The 19,008-nt window shown below is 35.4% G+C and overlaps 5 protein-coding genes and 1 pseudogene across 6 annotated transcripts; 4 read left to right on the top strand and 2 right to left on the bottom strand.

Annotated features, from left to right (window-relative positions):
• Positions 1–119: 119 nt before the first annotated feature.
• Positions 120–1,123, top strand: LOC17891425 (proline-rich protein 3). The gene is made up of 2 exons (XM_006299347.2): positions 120–321; positions 662–1,123. Exons 1-2 carry the CDS (start codon positions 135–137, stop codon positions 988–990), a joined length of 516 nt encoding a protein of 171 aa, XP_006299409.1. The 5' UTR covers positions 120–134; the 3' UTR covers positions 991–1,123.
• Positions 1,124–1,555: 432 nt separating this feature from the next.
• LOC111831409 lies at positions 1,556–2,027 on the bottom strand. Its single transcript, XM_023785480.1, is given in 3 exon segments — positions 1,556–1,695; positions 1,727–1,860; positions 2,002–2,027. Coding segments are annotated over 3 exon segments (270 nt in total). The 3' UTR covers positions 1,556–1,585.
• A 6,298-nt stretch (positions 2,028–8,325) lies between these two features.
• LOC17892458 (phosphatidylinositol 4-phosphate 5-kinase 9) lies at positions 8,326–13,074 on the top strand. The gene is made up of 9 exons (XM_006299019.2): positions 8,326–8,580; positions 9,420–10,854; positions 10,957–11,124; positions 11,235–11,400; positions 11,524–11,634; positions 11,826–12,013; positions 12,108–12,265; positions 12,340–12,499; positions 12,677–13,074. The coding sequence occupies exons 2-9, from the start codon at positions 9,638–9,640 to the stop codon at positions 12,957–12,959; spliced, it is 2,451 nt and encodes an 816-aa protein (XP_006299081.1). The 5' UTR covers positions 8,326–8,580; positions 9,420–9,637; the 3' UTR covers positions 12,960–13,074.
• Positions 13,075–13,143: 69 nt separating this feature from the next.
• Positions 13,144–14,018, top strand: LOC17893380 (annotated as a pseudogene).
• A 544-nt stretch (positions 14,019–14,562) lies between these two features.
• On the top strand, positions 14,563–16,315 carry LOC17891966 (ras-related protein RABC2b). Its single transcript, XM_006298509.2, has 6 exons — positions 14,563–15,027; positions 15,253–15,321; positions 15,441–15,506; positions 15,603–15,724; positions 15,802–15,930; positions 16,020–16,315. Exons 1-6 carry the CDS (start codon positions 14,892–14,894, stop codon positions 16,113–16,115), a joined length of 618 nt encoding a protein of 205 aa, XP_006298571.1. The 5' UTR covers positions 14,563–14,891; the 3' UTR covers positions 16,116–16,315.
• Positions 16,316–16,596: 281 nt separating this feature from the next.
• Positions 16,597–18,753, bottom strand: LOC17893375 (ras-related protein RABE1e). Of its 2 annotated transcripts, none has more exons than XM_006298457.2 (8): positions 18,532–18,753; positions 18,031–18,103; positions 17,840–17,940; positions 17,580–17,645; positions 17,391–17,488; positions 17,241–17,303; positions 17,052–17,144; positions 16,597–16,952 (listed from the first exon to the last, which is right to left on the bottom strand). In XM_006298457.2, the coding sequence occupies exons 1-8, from the start codon at positions 18,602–18,604 to the stop codon at positions 16,863–16,865; spliced, it is 657 nt and encodes a 218-aa protein (XP_006298519.1). In that variant the 5' UTR covers positions 18,605–18,753; the 3' UTR covers positions 16,597–16,862. The 2 variants fall into 2 exon arrangements, with proteins under 2 accessions (XP_006298519.1, XP_023641151.1); XM_023785383.1 differs by having other exon boundaries at positions 18,027–18,103; positions 18,532–18,570.
• Between the last annotated feature and the right edge of the window lie 255 nt (positions 18,754–19,008).

The raw sequence follows: 19,008 nt of genomic DNA, 5'->3' as shown, positions 1-19,008 counted from the left end.
TAGTGCCCTTCCACACATATAACATAATTTCCTTATTAACCAAAAGGTCTCAATTTACATATTATATATACCAAGTCTTGCATCAAAGAGCATAATCTCAAAATCATCGAACAAATTAAAAAAAAAAAGTCGTCATGGCGCAAAAGATCACAACATTGGTTCTGCTAATAGAGATATTGTTTCTGGTGAGTTGTCTGAGTCATTTCACCACGACAAAGGCGGACAATGATGGTGATGTCATTCACGTCGCCGGGAAAGTTATGTGCCAAGATTGCTCTCTGAACTACGACAAATGGATCAACGGTTCTGAACCCATCAAAGGTATCATAATTAATAGTTCCAATTAATTTAATTTTCTGTATTCCGAATAAGAAAAATATTAATTAACCATATTGAAAATAATTTATAGCGTACAACAAGTGTAATTACTCATAGCTATAAAAATCCAAACATCAATTACGGTCGTTGTATGACCAAAAATAACAACGGCTATATTTAAAAAGGCCATGACCAAGACAGAAGCTAACTATCAAATCCAAAAGATGAAATAAAATTTCTTTTTGTTATTAGTTATTAGTTTATATATATAGATAAGCAAGCCGTGAGAAAACTCTAAAGACCGGATAATAATAACGAAATAATTCCACTTTGTATCTTTCAGGGGCAGTGGTATCAATCACTTGTATGGACGAAAGGAGAAGAGTGAGATACTATGGGAGCGACAAGACAGATGAGAGAGGCCAGTTCGATCTAATAGTCAACAATGTCCTCTACGGCGGCAAGGATCTCAAGCCTCAACTTTGTAATGTCCGGCTCGTGTCTTCTCCGGACCAGTCATGTAACATTCCCACCAATTTTGGCAATGGTCAAACCGGAGTGAAGCTAGTTCGACCATTCATGGTTTTCAAGGATCTGGTTAAGTATGTCGTCGGACCATTTTATTACACCACTCCCATGTGTGAGACGCCTAAATTTGAAAACAACTACTAAACCCGGGAGGTTTTGACTTCTTGGCTGAGATCATTTAAACTTAGTGGTCATTCATTAACATAATATATATATTACTCAAAAATATTGTAATGTGACATGTTTTTGCTTCCGTAATTCCGAAAATTCTTGTACATGTCAATCTAAGTATAATCGTTTAAAAAAAATTTACTTGGCTTTAAGAGAAAAAGCTTACGTATTGTCAAAGAAAAGGTTTATATAATAGGTTTCAAAAATTTGATTCGGTCACAGTGTGGTTTTATTTTGTTACTTTGTTGCATAATAAGGAAAAAAGGAAATTATTTTGAGCTGAATAGTACTGGGTTGACTCATTTGAATAGGTCATTCGGCACTCATAGTTGTTGTAGTGAGCTAGTTGCATAAACTTGTTTTCTAAAGGCAATATTTTTCTTATATGGTCTCGATCAGAAAAGGGAAATCACGATAAAGAGATTCGGAAACAAATCTTGAGAAAAACATATATGCATGCACATCTATATGGCCTGGCTATGATTCAAAATCATTTATATACTAAAAGAATGATATTATGTATATATAAAATTTCGAATAAAACAAATCTACCATCCAATATTATATCTCAAATTCGGATATTCCTTTTATTCCTCACACACAGAGAACATACTACGGGAGTGGAGTGGATACAACACAAACATAATGAAGATCATAAACAAAAACATAGAGAAGAGAGAAAGAGAGCTAGGGAGAGTGCGAGAGAGAGACATAACTAGAGAGAGTACTAGAGAGATACATAATCTGCTGATTCCGAGGGGAACCGAAGCTTGCCAAAGGATAGAAGTTGCCCAATTTCTAGAGGGAGATAAACAAAACTAGCTGTCTGAATCAGCTATGTCTCTTCATCATCAGCCTTCTGCAATCTTCATTGCTCCATATCTTGTAAAACGTGATGAAAACATTTTGCTTACATGAACACTTTCAATTCATTTTGGTGTTAAATTAGGCCATCCCCCTAGCTAGAGATGAATAAACATCTACATAATTAGAGCCAGAGGGATGGCCATATAATTAATTTTCTTCTGTTTTGTGTTGTTGTGCCAAATTAAGAGAGAGAGCGAGAGAGGGTTCAACAATGGAGGCTTGGTAGGGGGTTTTATATATTTCACTTTTCATTTCTTGCGTTTTCTTTTTTTTAATTAGTTTGTCTATGGTCATGAAGACATTTAAAAAAAAAAAAAGATACACCTAAACCCCCAATATTACATAAGCAATATAGTGTTCTTTCCACCTTTTCTCTCATTTCTTTTTAATAAAATAACTTAACTTTTCGTAACAATCAACCAATGTAATTCACGTTTGTTAGCGTTCTTTATAAATGATATATTTTATAAAAATGATTAATCTCTTGTGTTCTGTGAACAAATCGTATATGTTGTTATCCTTTGGGATCATATATTATACACGTACTTATCTTGCATGTCTTATGACATACATTCTTTTATTTTATTTTTCTACCAGGTTTGACTGTTGGAATAAAAGAAAAACAATGAAAAGAAGGGGAAATATTGGTGTAGTAAAGGGGAATAAAATAAAACTATAGTGTAAAGAGAGAGAGAGAGAGCAGCATGATCGATCGAAGAAAGTAAATTAAAGAAAAAGAAAAAAATAAGTGGGAAGCAGATGATGATGGAAACGAGGGGAGTCTTACGTGAATATGCTTGGCATTTTGGATCATCCGATGGAATATGCCATTTACCAATATTGCCTTTTCTCAGTTTTCACAGACATAAATAATACACACACACACTCATCTGCTGACATATTCTTTTTATAAGTTCTTTCTTTATTCAATACTTCTTTAGTCAGGTGTGTATTATATAAATTAATACCTGATGAGCTCTTTCCTTTTCAAATTGGAGTAGGAAAAAAAAAGGGTCCTAAAGTGCTAATTTTAAAAAACAAGATAGGACACATACGCATTATTTATGTTTACATCTTTTCTGGAACGATTGATCACCGAACCAAACATGCTTAGTGAAACGGCATATGAATCATACATATAGACTCCAATTTGTATGATTAGTTCTTTAGTCAGGTGTGTATTAAATAAATTAATACCTGATGCCTTTTCAAAACGGCATACACCTTTCCTGTCTATATGTATGATTCATATGCCGTTTTAGAAAAGAAAAAAAATTAAGAAATTCAATGGTGTTATCTTACTTTCTCTGTTTCCAATTGTTTTATGTATGTTTTGCTAATTGTGCTCCTAAATTTGGATCCAAAATAATCTTTTTGGATCCACCTAGTGATTGGGCCCAAAATTGCATAATTCTCAACTTAATTATACAATCATGTGAGAATTAGCCCATATTTTCAAAGCTCTCAAAATTTTAAACATTAATGCATGGATTAACACATATATATATGTGTATTTGTCATAATCTAACATTATGACTATTTGTTGTCTTTGATGTTGCAGCTCCTTAAAAGAAAACATTATTATTTAGAAAAAGGAAAGTTAGCTGAAAACTGAAAAGTGTGAAACAAACCAGAAAATTAAACCGTTCCCGTCTGTCTGTCGTCTGACTCGGTTAAGGAAAGTTTGTGATTAAAAAAAAGTTAAAAATCAATTATCAAATATTAGTCCTTATGTAATTTATGGTATGACCCTATTTAAACCCCCTCAGGCCCTCAACCTGAAAAGAAGAGCGAACCCTAATCGTGTCGCTGAGTAAATTGAGTAAATCTGCTTCTACACTAAACTATCCATGTTACTATATTTGGATACTATTATGTGGAGTTTTCGGTGGAGTCATATGGTTTAAAGTTATAGTTAGATAAAAAAGGAAAATGAAATGTGGTGATTTTTTCTTGTTGAGTACTAAGAAGATTCATAGAAATCTGTTGAAACATTATATGGATAGTTTTGAATCCCATAGAGAAAGAAAGAAAAAAAATGTTAAGGTCACGGACTGATCTGTATGTATGTTTGGTGGTGGGTGGGTACGATAACAGAAACTGAAAGTGACAAGAGAAGATGTACGATGTTTTCAAAATCAAGAGAATGATAATGTTCTTCTGTCCATCTCTGTCTCTTCAGTAATAATGTTTTGTTCTCCGAATCTCGGCACAGGTTAATAATGGTTTTGCTATTTATTTATTTTAATTACTGCTATACCCTTTTTTTTTTCCATATATCACTAAAGTTATATTTATCTTCACCAATTAATACTAATTTTTGTTTTACCCGAATTTAAAATAATATCTTTTAAGTGTATGAAACCTATGAATACCAAAAATTGGTATCAAAACTGGATTGTACAAACTACAAAAATTTATTAAAATATTTAGAATCATAATCTTAATTGATTTTTAAGTACATTCAATAAATAGATATTATAATCAAAACCTATATATATATATATGCCATTGGTACGGTAAATGACCAAGCATGCAACCACTAATTAGAATTTAGAAGAAGACATATTGACTCATTAGGATTGGCCTTTAATTAGAGATATTATATAAATTGTTAAGGTCCATTAGGACATTAAAACAAGATTATCACTTAGCACTTTGGTCATAATCCACATGATAATCTAATGCTATGATATTGTAATCATATTTAACTAAGTTATCTACTAATGTTTAAATATGATTAGATATACATTTATTCCCGCAAGAGATACATAAGAATAAGAATAATATATGATCTATCAAAAATGAAATCTATAGAGAATATTGTGCTAGATTTCAAACCCACGAAAAGAAGTTTATCAAATTTTAAACCAATAATATAACTGATAATATATGTTGTAGTAGGTGTATATATGAACTTTTAGTTAAATAATAACAATTAATTTTATAAAAACCATGGATTTTATTTGTAACTTTCTATCGGGTTGCAGGAAAACAAAATTGTCATTTTGAATACATGGTAGGGTTATATATCTTTGAATTGGGACACACCACATGCAATTTGACCGAGACTAATCATATGAGCGTGGTATAATTATGAACAGCATATAAAAGGTATTATTATTAATTTTTAAATACTGTAATGAAATAAAAGGTGGAAATTGTATTTACTTGCTGCAGGTTATATATATGCTTGTATGTCAAAAAAATCGTCCCGTATAGACAAAACAGTCACTAATCAACTTTATTCAGCAATAGTTGTTAATATTCGTCGAAAGAACCCATTCTTTTTGTCATTGCATGAAGTATGCAATGGACGTGACTAGACCTAACGCAAATCGATAAATTAAATATTACTCTTAAGAAATGTCCACCATTGTAAGAATACCTCGCTACAGTGTTATGTGAATTTAGTCTTCAGTCAAATATCTAATAATGTAAACGTTGTCCTCTAGCTAGTACTGGTTGCTAAGAGAGAAAAGTGATAATTACATCACACCAATTTTTCAACTAGAGGGTAAATGTTTTGTAAATCCGAACATGTCTCAGGTCAAACTGTCCGTGATAACCAAGTGTATTGTGAACTTGTCACTTTCATGTCATGTGTACTGAGTAATCGTTTTTACCAAACCCTCTTTTGCTAATTTTCTTTCTCCTCCGCTAGCTAGCTAGAACATAGATTGTTAATTTATATAAAATAAATTTTTTTTTCAAAAAAGAGAAGAAATATCTTTGTAGATCTGCGGCTAATATCACGTATCTACAAATTATGATTATAATAAAACTCCAACTTGCTGTTATATTATATTCGCTTATATAGTTATATCACTTGCTTAAAGAAATTGGATGAGTCGGCACAATTTGAAACATCGTCGTATAATATACGCCCTAATTTAAAAACAGAATTAGGCACAAACTGTTAATTTAATTAGAACTAATTAAGCAATATATCTACGGTTAGGTTTTGCTGTGATTAAGGGGCACGCACAGTTATAACATAAACACCTTTCGAACCCGAGAATATTGTTGTTTCAATTTCATCATCTCATATAAATATGTTACTATTATATATAATTTGATCGTTAGCTGTTTGAAGTACAATCATGGTGAGATGATTTATAGTATTCATCAAGACAAAGAGAACATACCTAGCTAGTCATGCCAAAACAACATATCATACAGCTTATCCAAATTATTGGAAATCTTGAGAACGTGTGGTGTACTTAAAAAGGAATAGAAATCAAGTTTCGAGTAATTTGTTCCAAATGACATTATTGGCTTTGTCACTCACACAACTCACATCGAACGGTTTAGCCGTTTAGGATACGGGTGACTGATCTCTCTCCTTTGGACGTTTTCATAAGGCATCCATCATCCATTGGCCAATGGTTAAACATTCTATCTCTTCAACATACATCATTTTCATACTATTTGCTTCTCTAATTCATATAGCTCCGTGTTAAACTACAGTTAAAAACAAAAATGATTGATGATGAAAGAATGTTTTTTCTTTGGTCTCGCAAAATTAATATATCAAATTTTAATGGGAATAGCAACAAAGAGAAAAGGACAATTTATAATGGGATTTTTAGTGGTAGCCAACCCCACTAGTTTTTGCTTCGGTGGCTTTGATTATTTCGATTTTAATTTTTAGATACGAATGTAAAATTAAGTACTTGGATAGCTAGGTTGATATTATGTAATTAATAATCTTTATTCTAAAACGATAATAGGATGATATTAATGTTCTTTTTTTTTTTCCTTTCTTTCTTTCTTTCTCTCTTTTTCTTTAACAAAAAAAAAAAAGTCTGTAAAGTACAAATAATGAGAAACTATAAGTTGTGGCTATAAATGCTCTGTTACATATTTATCCGCTATTTAAAAAATTAAAAATCAAGACTTAGGATAGAGCGACGTTTATATCTAATTTCTCTATTCTTTTTGTATTTATTGTCGTGTCTCATATGTGTAATTCTTAAGTTGTACGTTGCATGGGAAAATTCATACTTTTCTCAATTTTTTTTCCTTCTGCATGTTATTAAAGTAGTAATTTTTATATTGTTAGTTAAGCTTCCTTTTTTTTTTTTTGTAAATACGTTTCCCTTGCTTATAGAAAAAGCATAATTAACTTGTCTGATCACTATAATCCAATATCATTACAATATAATAATGCACCGAAAAAGATATGTAAAAAGTGTTAATCATATAGCACATCACAACGACTATCATTAGCAGTTTAATTAGCACCTTCCCTTCCTTTTTATTTGTCTTTTTTTTTTTTAATCTTTCTTCACCTTTTTCCCTAACATTTTCTCCTTTTTCTTTCATTTATAATATTATAGAGTATAGACTAATAATTCGTTGTTGCTACCAACAAAAACAAAAAAAAAAGGTTTCCGTCCAATTATATAGGTATATTTGTGAATGACATGATAACACGTACGTACGAGAACAAAATATGCCAATGTTTCTGGTCAAATATGACCAATACATGACAATAACATCTTTAACGTGTTAAGTCTGATTTTCTTCGATGAATTAACTAAAAGCGCTGAAGAGGTTTAGCTCAAGTATACTACATATATGTATGTGCTAATTAATGCAAAAAAAAAATAAAAAAAATCTATTCAATTCGCAGGAGAATGTGATTCTAAAAGTTGTGGATATATATAAATATAGAGTAGGTATATGATCGACGTGCAACTGGTAACGTAAATAGTAATAAAAATTTTAGAACACAATGCCAAATACAAACATACAACTCCCCTAATTAAAACATTACCTAAAGCGGCATATAACTTTCTACTGAATACGAAATGCGACCCCCTAAATCTCATTACTACATTATTAGATTTATGTATTTAGTAAGAGTTCTTAGGTATTGAATAATGCCGATTAGTTTAATTGAGTACCTGATTCGAGATTAAAGAATACTGTAGTTTAACAAGTTTGGCTTTTAAATGCCGATTTTTACACTGATTTCAAAAGATTGTCTCGAGCAGTAAAATCTGTAAATAGTAGTATTTTTATTCAAACTCACGTTGGTGAGCAGAAGTTGACTTCACAAAAAATATTGGGAAGCACGTGGATAAGTGTAAGAAAAACACAATTGTTTCCCTTCACCGGCCAAAGCAGGTCAACATCTCTACCTTCTATAACACATAATTCTTTCTTTTCTTTTCTCTTTTTTGTTGTTGTTGTTGGGTTGAATATTAAAATCTCATACACTCCTATTACATTAAACAAATACATAATTTGTTTTTCTTGAGAAATAAATATCTCAAACCACGATGGAATAGAAGAAAGATCTGAGGAGTGTTAACAATTATTAAACCTTTGATTATTTCAACAGCTACATAATAAACCACTCTTGCACTTGAAGACACAGAGAATAATAAATAGATTATTACTATAAGAGAGAGTATAAAAGCGGGGGTTTTAAAGATCGATCAGGCGAAGAGATAGATCGCAGAGGCATTGCCAAGGGTATATTGGTCATTTTCGTTGTAAAAGTAAAAGCTTGAATTTTTTTATGGAACAGAGAGAAGAGGTTTCTGAAATAAGAAGCTGCTGTTATTGTGTTGTGGCGCTTAGCTTCGGGATTTGGTCCACTCGTCGTCTCGTCTCCTTTAGAAAAGTGTTGACCAAAACAAGCTGAAGAAGAAGAAAGAGAAGAGCTTTGAGCTTGTCCGTACGGTTTGTGCCGCTCTTACTTTAGTGCTCTCTCGATTCGGTTTCGGATCCGGTTTCGTTTTCCGGATTCGGGCATTTCCTGTTTTTTTCTTTGCCTTATTGTTTGTCTTTCGTTGTGGTCTCTTTAGATTGAAGTATTAAACCGGGATCTTCGATTTCTGTTGCTTTCATCTCATCTTTGATAAAGATTGAAGCTTGAAATGGAGTTGCTTGGTGTGGTTGTGTTAATACATAGTACACGTTTTTAACTTCTGGTTCCATTAAACACGACTCTCGTATTTGGGTTTGAAGATAGGAGTTTCATTTTTGAAGTATAGATTTCAAAATTTTGTAGGTTGAAATATTGAAAACTTGTAATGAACATTTTTGTTTTCATTTTGATCAATTTTCCCATAAAGTAGGATTCTTTCTAGTTTTTTCGGTTTGGTAAATTTGGCATACTCTGGCTTCATTTGGGACGTGAGAGGAATCTCTTCTTTTTAAATAATTTGAGAATTCCACACAAAAAGTTTTGATAATTTGATAGAAAAGTTAAGATTTTTTTAATGAAGACTTTATGATTGTAGATTCGTCTTCTTCTCTAAAAGGCTTTCCTTTTGAGAGGGAAAAAAGGGGTTTTTGTTTGCTCCTCTCTCATTCTCTGCTTATCTGTGAAATTTTAATGAGTTCTTGTTTTTTAAGTGGGACCAAGAATCAGATGCGTGTCTTAATTTTCTTGTTTGATAGAGATTTGAGCCAAGTCTTTGCTTTTGAGACCATTTATATGTTTTCATGTTTTCCTCATTAGTTTTAGATTTGTTTCATTCATCAAAACTTAAGTCAATTTCTTTTTCTGATTCTAGATTCTAGATTCATACACATCGTGACTTGGAACCTGATTCTTGCCTCTGCTTTCTTCCTTGACGGAGTGTAGCTGAGCACATTCTATATCTCCCCACTTTACCAGTTTACTGGAGTATCCTCATGTTTTGTTGAAAGATTGTTTCTCCTTGAAGCCTTCACGCCTTTTGCTCTACGGTTTGTCTGAGCAACTTTGCGTTAGCTTCTTTGGAGATTTTACATGTCTGGCCTTGACGTTGGAGGACCAGTTGCTTTTGCAGAAAGAACGAAATCTGTTGATGCACTTACTAACAGAGAGATCCTATCTGCGCTAAACAATGGAGAAATCTCTGAAACTTCTGAGGATGTTGGGTTCAGAGTTAAGACGCTGTTGCTCCCTGATGGCGAATCCTACTGTGGTTCTTTGCTTGGAAATGTTCCCGAGGGTCCAGGGAAGTACGTGTGGTCAGATGGGTGCGTTTACGATGGAGAATGGAGGCGTGGGGTGAGACATGGAATTGGGAAGATGATATGGGCTTCCGGGGCATGGTATGAAGGTGAATTTGCAGGCGGTTATATGCACGGTTCAGGGACTTATGTGGATGCTAACAAATTAACATATAAAGGAAGATGGCGGCTTAATCTGAAGCATGGGCTTGGATATCAGGATTACCCCAATGGTGATGTCTTTGAAGGTTCTTGGATTCAGGGGTTGGGAGAAGGGCCAGGCAAGTATACTTGGGCTAATAAAAATGTCTATCTTGGGGATATGAAAGGCGGGAAAATGTCAGGAAAGGGTACGCTGACTTGGGTTACTGGGGACTCCTATGAAGGAAGTTGGTTGAATGGAATGATGCATGGTGTTGGTGTATATACATGGAGAGATGGTGGTTGCTATGTTGGAACATGGACCAGGGGTTTGAAAGATGGTAAAGGCTCGTTTTATTCAGCGGGAACCAGAGTTCCTGCAGTGCAAGAGTTTTATTTAAATGCTCTTAGGAAAAGAGGCGTTTTACCGGATTTGAAAAGACAGAACCAAGTTGCTTCGTCGGTTAATATGGAAAACCTTAGAGTTGGCGTGAACCGTAGTAAGCTCTCAAAAGGGAGCTTAATAAACTTAGAACAGTCCCGCAACGGAAGGGTGTCTTTAGAAAGACGGTGGAGTCTTGAAGTATCTATTGAGAAAGTGATTGGACATGATTACTCTGATTTATCTACAGCAGTTTTAGATAGCGGAAGTAGCGTGCAGTATAATGCAAACATACCGATCTTGGAGCGGGAATATATGCAAGGTGTTCTTATCAGTGAGCTTGTGGTTAACAATGGGTTTTCACGCACATCCAGAAGAGCAAAGAAGAAACACAAAAGACTGGTTAAAGAAGCTAAGAAGCCTGGAGAAGTTGTTATTAAAGGCCACCGAAGTTATGATCTGATGCTCAATTTGCAGCTTGGAATCAGGTATGCTTGCTCCTTCTCCTTCCAGTTCCTGTGTCCTGTGAGAGTAATTCAGCTCTTAATTCAGCACCCAGTGTTGTGTCACTGAACTAGTACAAACGTTAGATATACAGTGGGGAAAATTACGCCCATACAAAGGCGAGAAGTAAGGACAGCAGACTTTGGACCTCGGGCTAGTTTTTGGATGAATTTTCCTCGAGCTGGCTCCACGATGACTCCTCCGCACCGCTCGGAAGACTTTAAATGGAAGGACTATTGCCCAATGGTATTCAGGTTAAAAATTTCTCTACCAAAACTTTTGTGCATAGATTTTTTCTTAGTAGTTTGCTAACTATATATTAATTGTGTGTCATTGTTGTTTACATTCTTTTTAAACCATGTAGAAACCTGAGGGAGATGTTCAAGATCGATGCAGCTGATTATATGATGTCCATTTGCGGAAATGATACCTTAAGGGAACTTTCTTCTCCAGGGAAGAGCGGCAGCGTCTTCTTCCTGTCTCAGGATGATCGTTTCATGATTAAAACACTCAGGAAATCTGAAGTCAAGGTTTGTAACGACTTACGTATCCACCATCTATGTTTTCACATTTCTCTATTTCTTTGTGTAGACTCTGTTTTCTGCTTGCGTGTGATTTATGGACATTGAGATTAATAAATTTTCAATGTGTAGGTTCTCCTGAGGATGCTTCCAGATTACCATCATCATGTGAAAACGTATGAGAACACCCTCATTACTAAATTCTTTGGCCTCCACAGAATCAGACCATCAAGTGGTCAAAAGGTCCTGAAGCAATAAATTATATCCCTAGATGATTCTGATTTTGATTTCTACTATCACTAGCTCTGAGATAACCAACATTGCTGCCTCTTAAAGTCTTGCTATGATTAAAAGCAGCAACCTAGCATTAGAGCAACATTTTTAAATCCTAATCAACTTACTAACTAAGTTTGAAAATCTCTCTTGCATTGCAGTTCCGCTTTGTGGTGATGGGTAACATGTTCTTTACAGATCTAAGAATTCATAGGAGATTTGACCTTAAAGGTTCGTCATTGGGACGCTCTGCAGACAAAGTCGAGATAGACGAGAACACGATACTTAAAGATTTGGATCTGAGCTACAACTTCTTCTTGGAGCCTTCTTGGCGGGAAGGTTTACTAAGGTATATTACTCTCTCCAGGACCAGTTGTAAGATAAATTTTTTTGTCACACCTGATTCCAGATTCTAAATTTTGTTCCCCCCATGGTGTAACCAGGCAACTAGAGATCGATAGCAAGTTCTTGGAAGCACAGAACATAATGGATTACAGTCTTTTGCTCGGTGTGCATCATCGAGCGCCACAGCACTTAAGGTCCCAATTGGTCCGTTCTCAAAGTATAACAACTGATGCGTTGGAAAGTGTAGCTGAAGACGGTAAGAATTGTTTTTCATCGCCTCTAAAATGATTTATATTATGTTTTTTTTTCTGATGATGATGATGAAAACAGATACTATTGAGGATGACATGTTGTCTTACCACGAAGGATTGGTTCTTGTTCCTCGAGGAAGCGAAAATATTGTAACTGGCCCTCACATCAGAGGCAGCAGATTACGGGCATCTGCTGTTGGTGATGAAGAAGTCGATCTCCTTCTTCCTGGAACAGCCAGGTAACTAACTCTCAACTCATTCAACAACTGACACTAAGACTTAACTTAACATATGAGGATCAATGGTGCTCAATTTCATATTGAAACTAGCACTGAAACACCTGCAGTTATGTTAAGAATACAAATAAAAAGCATCTTCTTGAAACAGTTTTTGAGAATATATGTGCATAAATGCAGGCTGCAGATACAGCAAGGAGTGAACATGCCGGCAAGAGCAGAGCTGATACCGGGAAGAGAAGAGAAAGATAAGCAGATTTTACATGACTGCTGCGACGTCGTGCTCTACCTTGGCATTATAGACATCTTACAAGAGTACAACATGACCAAGAAGATCGAGCACGCGTACAAGTCTCTTCATTTCGATTCTCTTTCGATCTCAGCCGTTGATCCCACATTCTACTCCCAACGTTTTCTTGAGTTCATCAAGAAAGTATTCCCACAGAACAACGTCAACTCATAGAGAAAGAATTGAGTACAGTTATGTTTTTGTTTTGTAGAGAGAAAAAAAGAATTATATGTTGTAAGTAATGTTGTAAACAGAGCTTCGATAATCAAATAAAAAAGTAATTTTCCTATTTTATTTTCTGAATAGCCGAAACCGCAAAACGTAACCCTAACTTCTTCCTTGGAGAGTAAACAAGTCAATGTCGTCGTCCCTGGAGAAGGAGAGGAAGAGGAAGCCCTTGACAAAGAAGAAGAAGAAGAAGTTGTCCCAAAACCCGTCACTTCCCGATGATTTGCTATTGAGCATCGTCGCACGCGTCTCAAGGCTGTACTATCCAACTCTCTCACTCGTCTCCAAGAGCTTCCGATCTCTGGTAGCTTCACCGGAGCTTTAGAAAACGAGGTCGCTCTTAGGCCACACCGAGAGTTGTCTCTATGTTTGCTTACGGTGCTATCCTGATTACTCTCGATGGAACAAGTGTCACTTTCAGCTAGCGTCCTTGGTCGTAAGATATATGTAGTAGGACATAACAATTCAGAGTATGTTGGACAGAAAAAGACAAGTTTGGGAGACTAAGCCCGTCCCTGACTGCCGCGGTAAAATATACAACAACGTTTCAGACTCCAAAAGCACTTGTATTGACGGAAAGTTCCACGTGTTGTTGACTAACAGAAATATGGTTGCTTACAATCCCAAGGAAGGTAGTTGGGATCTGACTGCAGGGCTATGGCTTGAAGAAGGTTTTGTACTCTGTTTTTAACAGAAGGGTCATATGGTATGATTCTGAGCCTAACTTCAGCAGGTGGAGATTTTTGAAGGTAGGACTACCTACGTTACCTCCTGGTGTTTCTGTTAGGTTGGCTGATTATGTTGGCAAGTTAGCGGTTTTATGGGACGAGGACTTGCTATATCGTCAGTCTAGTTTCGTTCATAAGAAGATGATTTGGTGTGCTAAGATTGCGCTTGAAAAGACGAAAAAGTGGTGAAATGTTTGGGAAAGTTGAGTGGTTTGATCATGTGCTTACAATCTCTAGAGATTATGATTTCGTGAAGGTTCTTGCTGCTACTGTTTAAATAATAACGTCACAAGGCTTTAAACCTTGTTTTTTTTTTTGGACTCTGTCTCTCTAGTATCACTTACTAATTATTTGATCTAACTTAAAAGCTTATTTTGTGAAGAAAAGAAAAAAAAACACTTTTGGAGAGTATTCGATTTGAATGGTTGAATCTGAAAACAGAATGAGGTTTTTTGTTCTTAATAGTTCCAAAACTAGTTGGTAATTCATACAAGTCAACGTGTGAAGAAGACTCATCTGTTTATAACAAGAGACTCTTGAGTCTTGAGAGCTTTCAGTAAGAAAACGATTTGTGCTAATATTTCATTTCTCTGATACGCCGCGCAAACCGCAAAACGTACGTAATCAACAAACGTTACAGCGATGCTTGATTGCATGAGATATTTGGTTTTATTATTAAAAGCAATAAAAACAAAAGGGGGCAACAAACACGTGGAGGATACAAAGACGGGCTTTGGAAGAAATGTTGAAACAGTAACAGATACGTGTCGTGAACCGAAATGTCGGAGAAAGACGAAGAAGCTAAAAGAATTTGACGTTTTTAAAAAGTTTATTTTTGTTCAAAATTCATAGACGTTTTCCATATATCTCTTCTCTGTAAAGAATCTTGAATCCATAATTTGTATGAATCATAGATTGTAGATGTTCTTTGGCTTGGGTTTAGAGAACCCAACATAGATTTCTCTGCACAGGAAAAGTTTTCTTCTTTTTCGATTCATTCTTTGCCAGAAATTAAAAAAACACACCTTTTTTTTTTGTTTGTTTGTTAAGTGGGTGTGGGTGTTTGGTTTAATTTGATTTGATGTCTGGGGGTTCTCTCCTGTAGTATTAGATCGAGGGTTTTAGAGTGAGATTTGTAAAAATTTAGAAAATGGGATCTTCTTCTGGGCAAAGTGGATATGATCTATCTTTCAAGATCTTGTTGATTGGGGATTCTGGTGTTGGTAAAAGTAGCTTGCTTCTCAGTTTCATTTCCAGCTCTGTTGAAGATCTTGCTCCCACTATTGGTAATTTTTTGTTTCATTCCCGCAACAAATTGAACTGAGTTTGTGTCCAAGATGTTTTTGCATTGGAAGACTCGCTTATAGTTTGTGTCTTTGTGAGCTTGATTAATGTTTGGTCAAAATTCAAATGAAGTCAACTTCACTTGAGACTTGGAGTTCTTTCTTGGTTATTCTTGAAGCTAAGTTATTTTTTCTAACCTGCCTGGTCTGATCAGTATAACATTGTAGGTGTTGATTTTAAGATCAAACAGATGAAAGTAAGAGGGAAAAGGCTGAAACTTACAATCTGGGACACTGGTAAGTTGAATCCTTCCCGAAATAGCAAGAAAAGAGCAATTCTTGTTTTTGGAAAGTGTAGTTTAGTTACCACAAAACTTATGGTCCATGTGATTTTTTTTTGGTTTGTATTTGTGTAGCTGGACAAGAAAAGTTCAGGACACTGACTAGTTCTTATTTCAGAGGCTCCCAAGGAATCATTCTCGGTAATAATATGATCCTAGAACTGCCGGTAGCTGTTATGGTAAAAGTTCTTGAGACCTTCTAATACTTTCTCTGGTGTTTACTTGGTCATGATGCAGTTTATGATGTGACGAAAAGAGAGACATTTATGAACTTAGCAGATGTTTGGGCTAAAGAGATTGAGCTCTACTCGACTAACCATGACTGCATTAAGATGCTCGTTGGCAACAAAGTTGATAGAGTGAGTAGTGGTAGTAGTAACACTTACTTGTATTCAAATCAACTTGAGCTCGGTTTCACTGATAGTTGTCATTACAGGAATCTGAGAGGAAGGTTAGCCGGGAAGAAGGAATGACTCTAGCTAAAGAACTCAAGTGTTTGTTTCATGAATGTAGTGCAAGAACCAGAGAAAACGTGAACCAATGCTTCGAGGAGCTTGCTTTGAAGGTAAGAAAGAATCTTGATGATCCCTTTTCATTTCAAAACTGGTAGAAACTGAGGAAAGTAAATAATAGGAGAGTTGCTAAATGAAACAGATAATGGAGGTACCTAGCCTTTTGGAAGAAGGTTCAAGCTCTGTGAAGAGAAAACCGGATTATCGAGCTAATCAAGGCCGCTGTTGCAGCTCGTGAGTCGATTAATCAAAATAGTCTTTCCGGGTTGGAAGTAGCCTCTTTTCTTTTGTGTGTAAATTTTCCAGGAAGTTTGGCTCTTTTTGTAAATGATCAATTTCTTAGATTTTTCTCCTTGCCTCGGCTGAGATTGTGTTAATAAAGTTTGTACCATATCTGCAACTTGATACGCTTGTATAAGACAAAAACTTCGGTGGTTACTTCGGAGGAGTTTCTGCAAGGGAGATTGGTGGGGAAGTGATGAGGAGATTACCCCTCCAAATTCTTTGAGACAGTGATCTCGAAATACTACACATTCAATGTTAATTTGATGTTCCCGTTGGAGAAAAGTACAAAGACACACATCCATTGCTCAGTTGGCTCTTCTCAGACGCTGATCTTTTTTCTTAATCCTGTAACAGATATATTATGTTTTATGGCAATCGCTTTATCTATAGTTGTTCACTTTAGAGTTTAGATTTGATCAGAAGACACCCTCAAATGAAAGAAAGAAATCTCCAATTTTCGAGCCTTTGAAACCGTAGCTTACAAACAACATCTGCATTACCTCAACGTTTACACGCTTAAACATTGTCTACCACATTTTCAGTACAGTGTTTGGACATGGAGATGGCAAAATAGACATAAGATCACACAGACCATCAATTAAGTCTGTCTTCCTACTATAAGAACATAGGACGATCTCTTGAATGATGAAAAGAAGACTAAAGACGGTAAGAAATTAGAAGAAACATGTCCATGGAACTTCTAAACATAACTGCAGCAAGCTGATTTCTCAGTTGTAGAAGACGATGAGGCTTTGTTAGCATCTTGTTTAGTGATCTTGATCCCTTGGGGCTGCAAAGCAACAAAGACAGTATTCAATTTTCCTCAGCAATGTATACAATTTCATAACCCGAGTATCAAGTAAGTAGTAGATTCCACGTGGTCCTTTACCTCAACTTTTGTATCGGTTTCTGTGAGTCTTTGCTTTATGTCTTTCGCGATAGAAAGGAAAACCTGCTCGACATTCTGGTTTGTTTTTGCACTCTGCAACAGTTTCCAATCACATAGTTTTAAGAAAATGAAATCTTAAAACAAACAATGAATGACGAAACAAACATGTTAAATATTTCTCAAGCTCACCGTCTCAAAGAATTTGATTCCATACTCATCAGCCAGAGCTTGACCCTTTGATGTTGGGACAGCCTATAGAAGAAAATGCAGCATCAGTATAGTACGACGAAATGTAGGCAAAACATGGTCAAGGTTTTGAAGAGTACACAGCAAAATTACCCTTTTGCTTTCGTCCATATCGGCTTTGTTACCAACCAATATTTTGTTGACACTATCGGACGCATGCTGCTCAATGTTCTTCATCCAGTTCCTAATGTCTGGAGAAACAATTATTGTTAGTTTCCAAAAGTGAGTTTTAAAGTAATTGTAAAATATAGTTCCTGATACAAAGAAAAGCCAGAGACATACTGTTAAAGGATGACTCGTCTGTTACATCATAGACGAGTAAAATACCCATAGCTCCTCTGTAATATGCTGCAAGAGAAAAATGGACCACAGAGTTTCAAAGAAATGGCATTACTAACAAGAAAGAAAGTAAATGAATAGACTTGTAATGCTGAGTAGTCATTTACAGAGAAATCAACAGATTCAAACACAAAAAAATAAGAGTGATTTTCACTTCACAGGCAAGTAAACATATTTAGATACAGAGCAGAAAGCAGTAAGACCTGTGGTTATAGTTCTAAAACGCTCTTGTCCAGCAGTGTCCCATATCTGCAATTTGATACGCTTACCATCAAGCTCGACTGTTCTTATCTTGAAATCGATTCTAGAGAAGAAAAGGAACTTTAGGCAAAGGTTTTCAACTATGTTAAAGATGAAAAACACAAGAAAACAGCCGAAAGAAAGAAAGACATACCCAATGGTAGTAATGAAACTCGTGGTAAAAGTATCATCGGAGAAACGCAGTAACAAGCAACTTTTGCCCACACCTACACACACAAAAGCGCCAAATGAAAATAAGTAAAGTGTTCACACCAAAATTTATATAAACTAACATAGATGACTTTTGCAACTTTATTTTCAACTACTTGCATAATCAAATTTTAAGAAGAAGAAAAAACGTTTCCTTAGTACTTCACAATCTAAGCATATGAGATTTTGATTCTAACATTTCCAATTGAGCCAAATCTTCCAAAAAAGGAACTACATCGATACTTGGATTTCTATAGCGACTTTATAGCTTTCTTCATCTACTCTGTCGACTAAATAAGACGCAAAGAAGAAAAAAAGATTCAAAATTACAAACCCTAAGTCAGATCGTGAAAAACAGGCAGGACGAAGATTCTCAGATAAAAATGGAATAGTTCATGAACCTCGTCTGTTCAATTACTTCATAAGAGAGAGGCATTAAGCTTACCGCTATCGCCGATGAGGAGGAGCTTGATAAGGTAATCATAGTCCGAACGAGCTCTTGCCGGTGCAACTGCCATCGAAGAAGATAATCGTAATCACTTTGATTATCCTCTTTCTCAACAGATACTACAAGTAACCACCGAGCACTTTTCCACCGGAAAATCTTTTCTCGCCGGAAAAATAAATTTTCCTTGGAGACAGCCAAAGGAGAGAAAGGAAAAGGCAGAAAGAAGAATAGACGTTTATTAGTGGCTGCTCTGTGGCGTTCAAAGCTGCTCATTGGTCGTATCATATTTTATTACTTTTTACTATTTTCTTCTTTATTCCTCAGTTATTCACACTTCTATCCCACCAACTTATTAAAAATTCGCTCAATTTCTCAGCCAAATCGAAAATTGTGGTATGTTTTAGAGTCATAAAGAAAGTTATGGGGTTTAGTTTAAGGAATAAGAAAGATGCGGGATAGCAAAACTTAAGGTGT

This window comes from Capsella rubella, unplaced genomic scaffold (genome assembly GCF_000375325.1).
Source record: "Capsella rubella cultivar Monte Gargano unplaced genomic scaffold, Caprub1_0 scaffold_3, whole genome shotgun sequence".
Lineage (NCBI taxonomy): Eukaryota > Viridiplantae > Streptophyta > Magnoliopsida > Brassicales > Brassicaceae > Capsella > Capsella rubella.
Note: the sequence above shows the minus strand (reverse complement) of the source record. Positions and strands in the feature narration are given on the sequence as shown.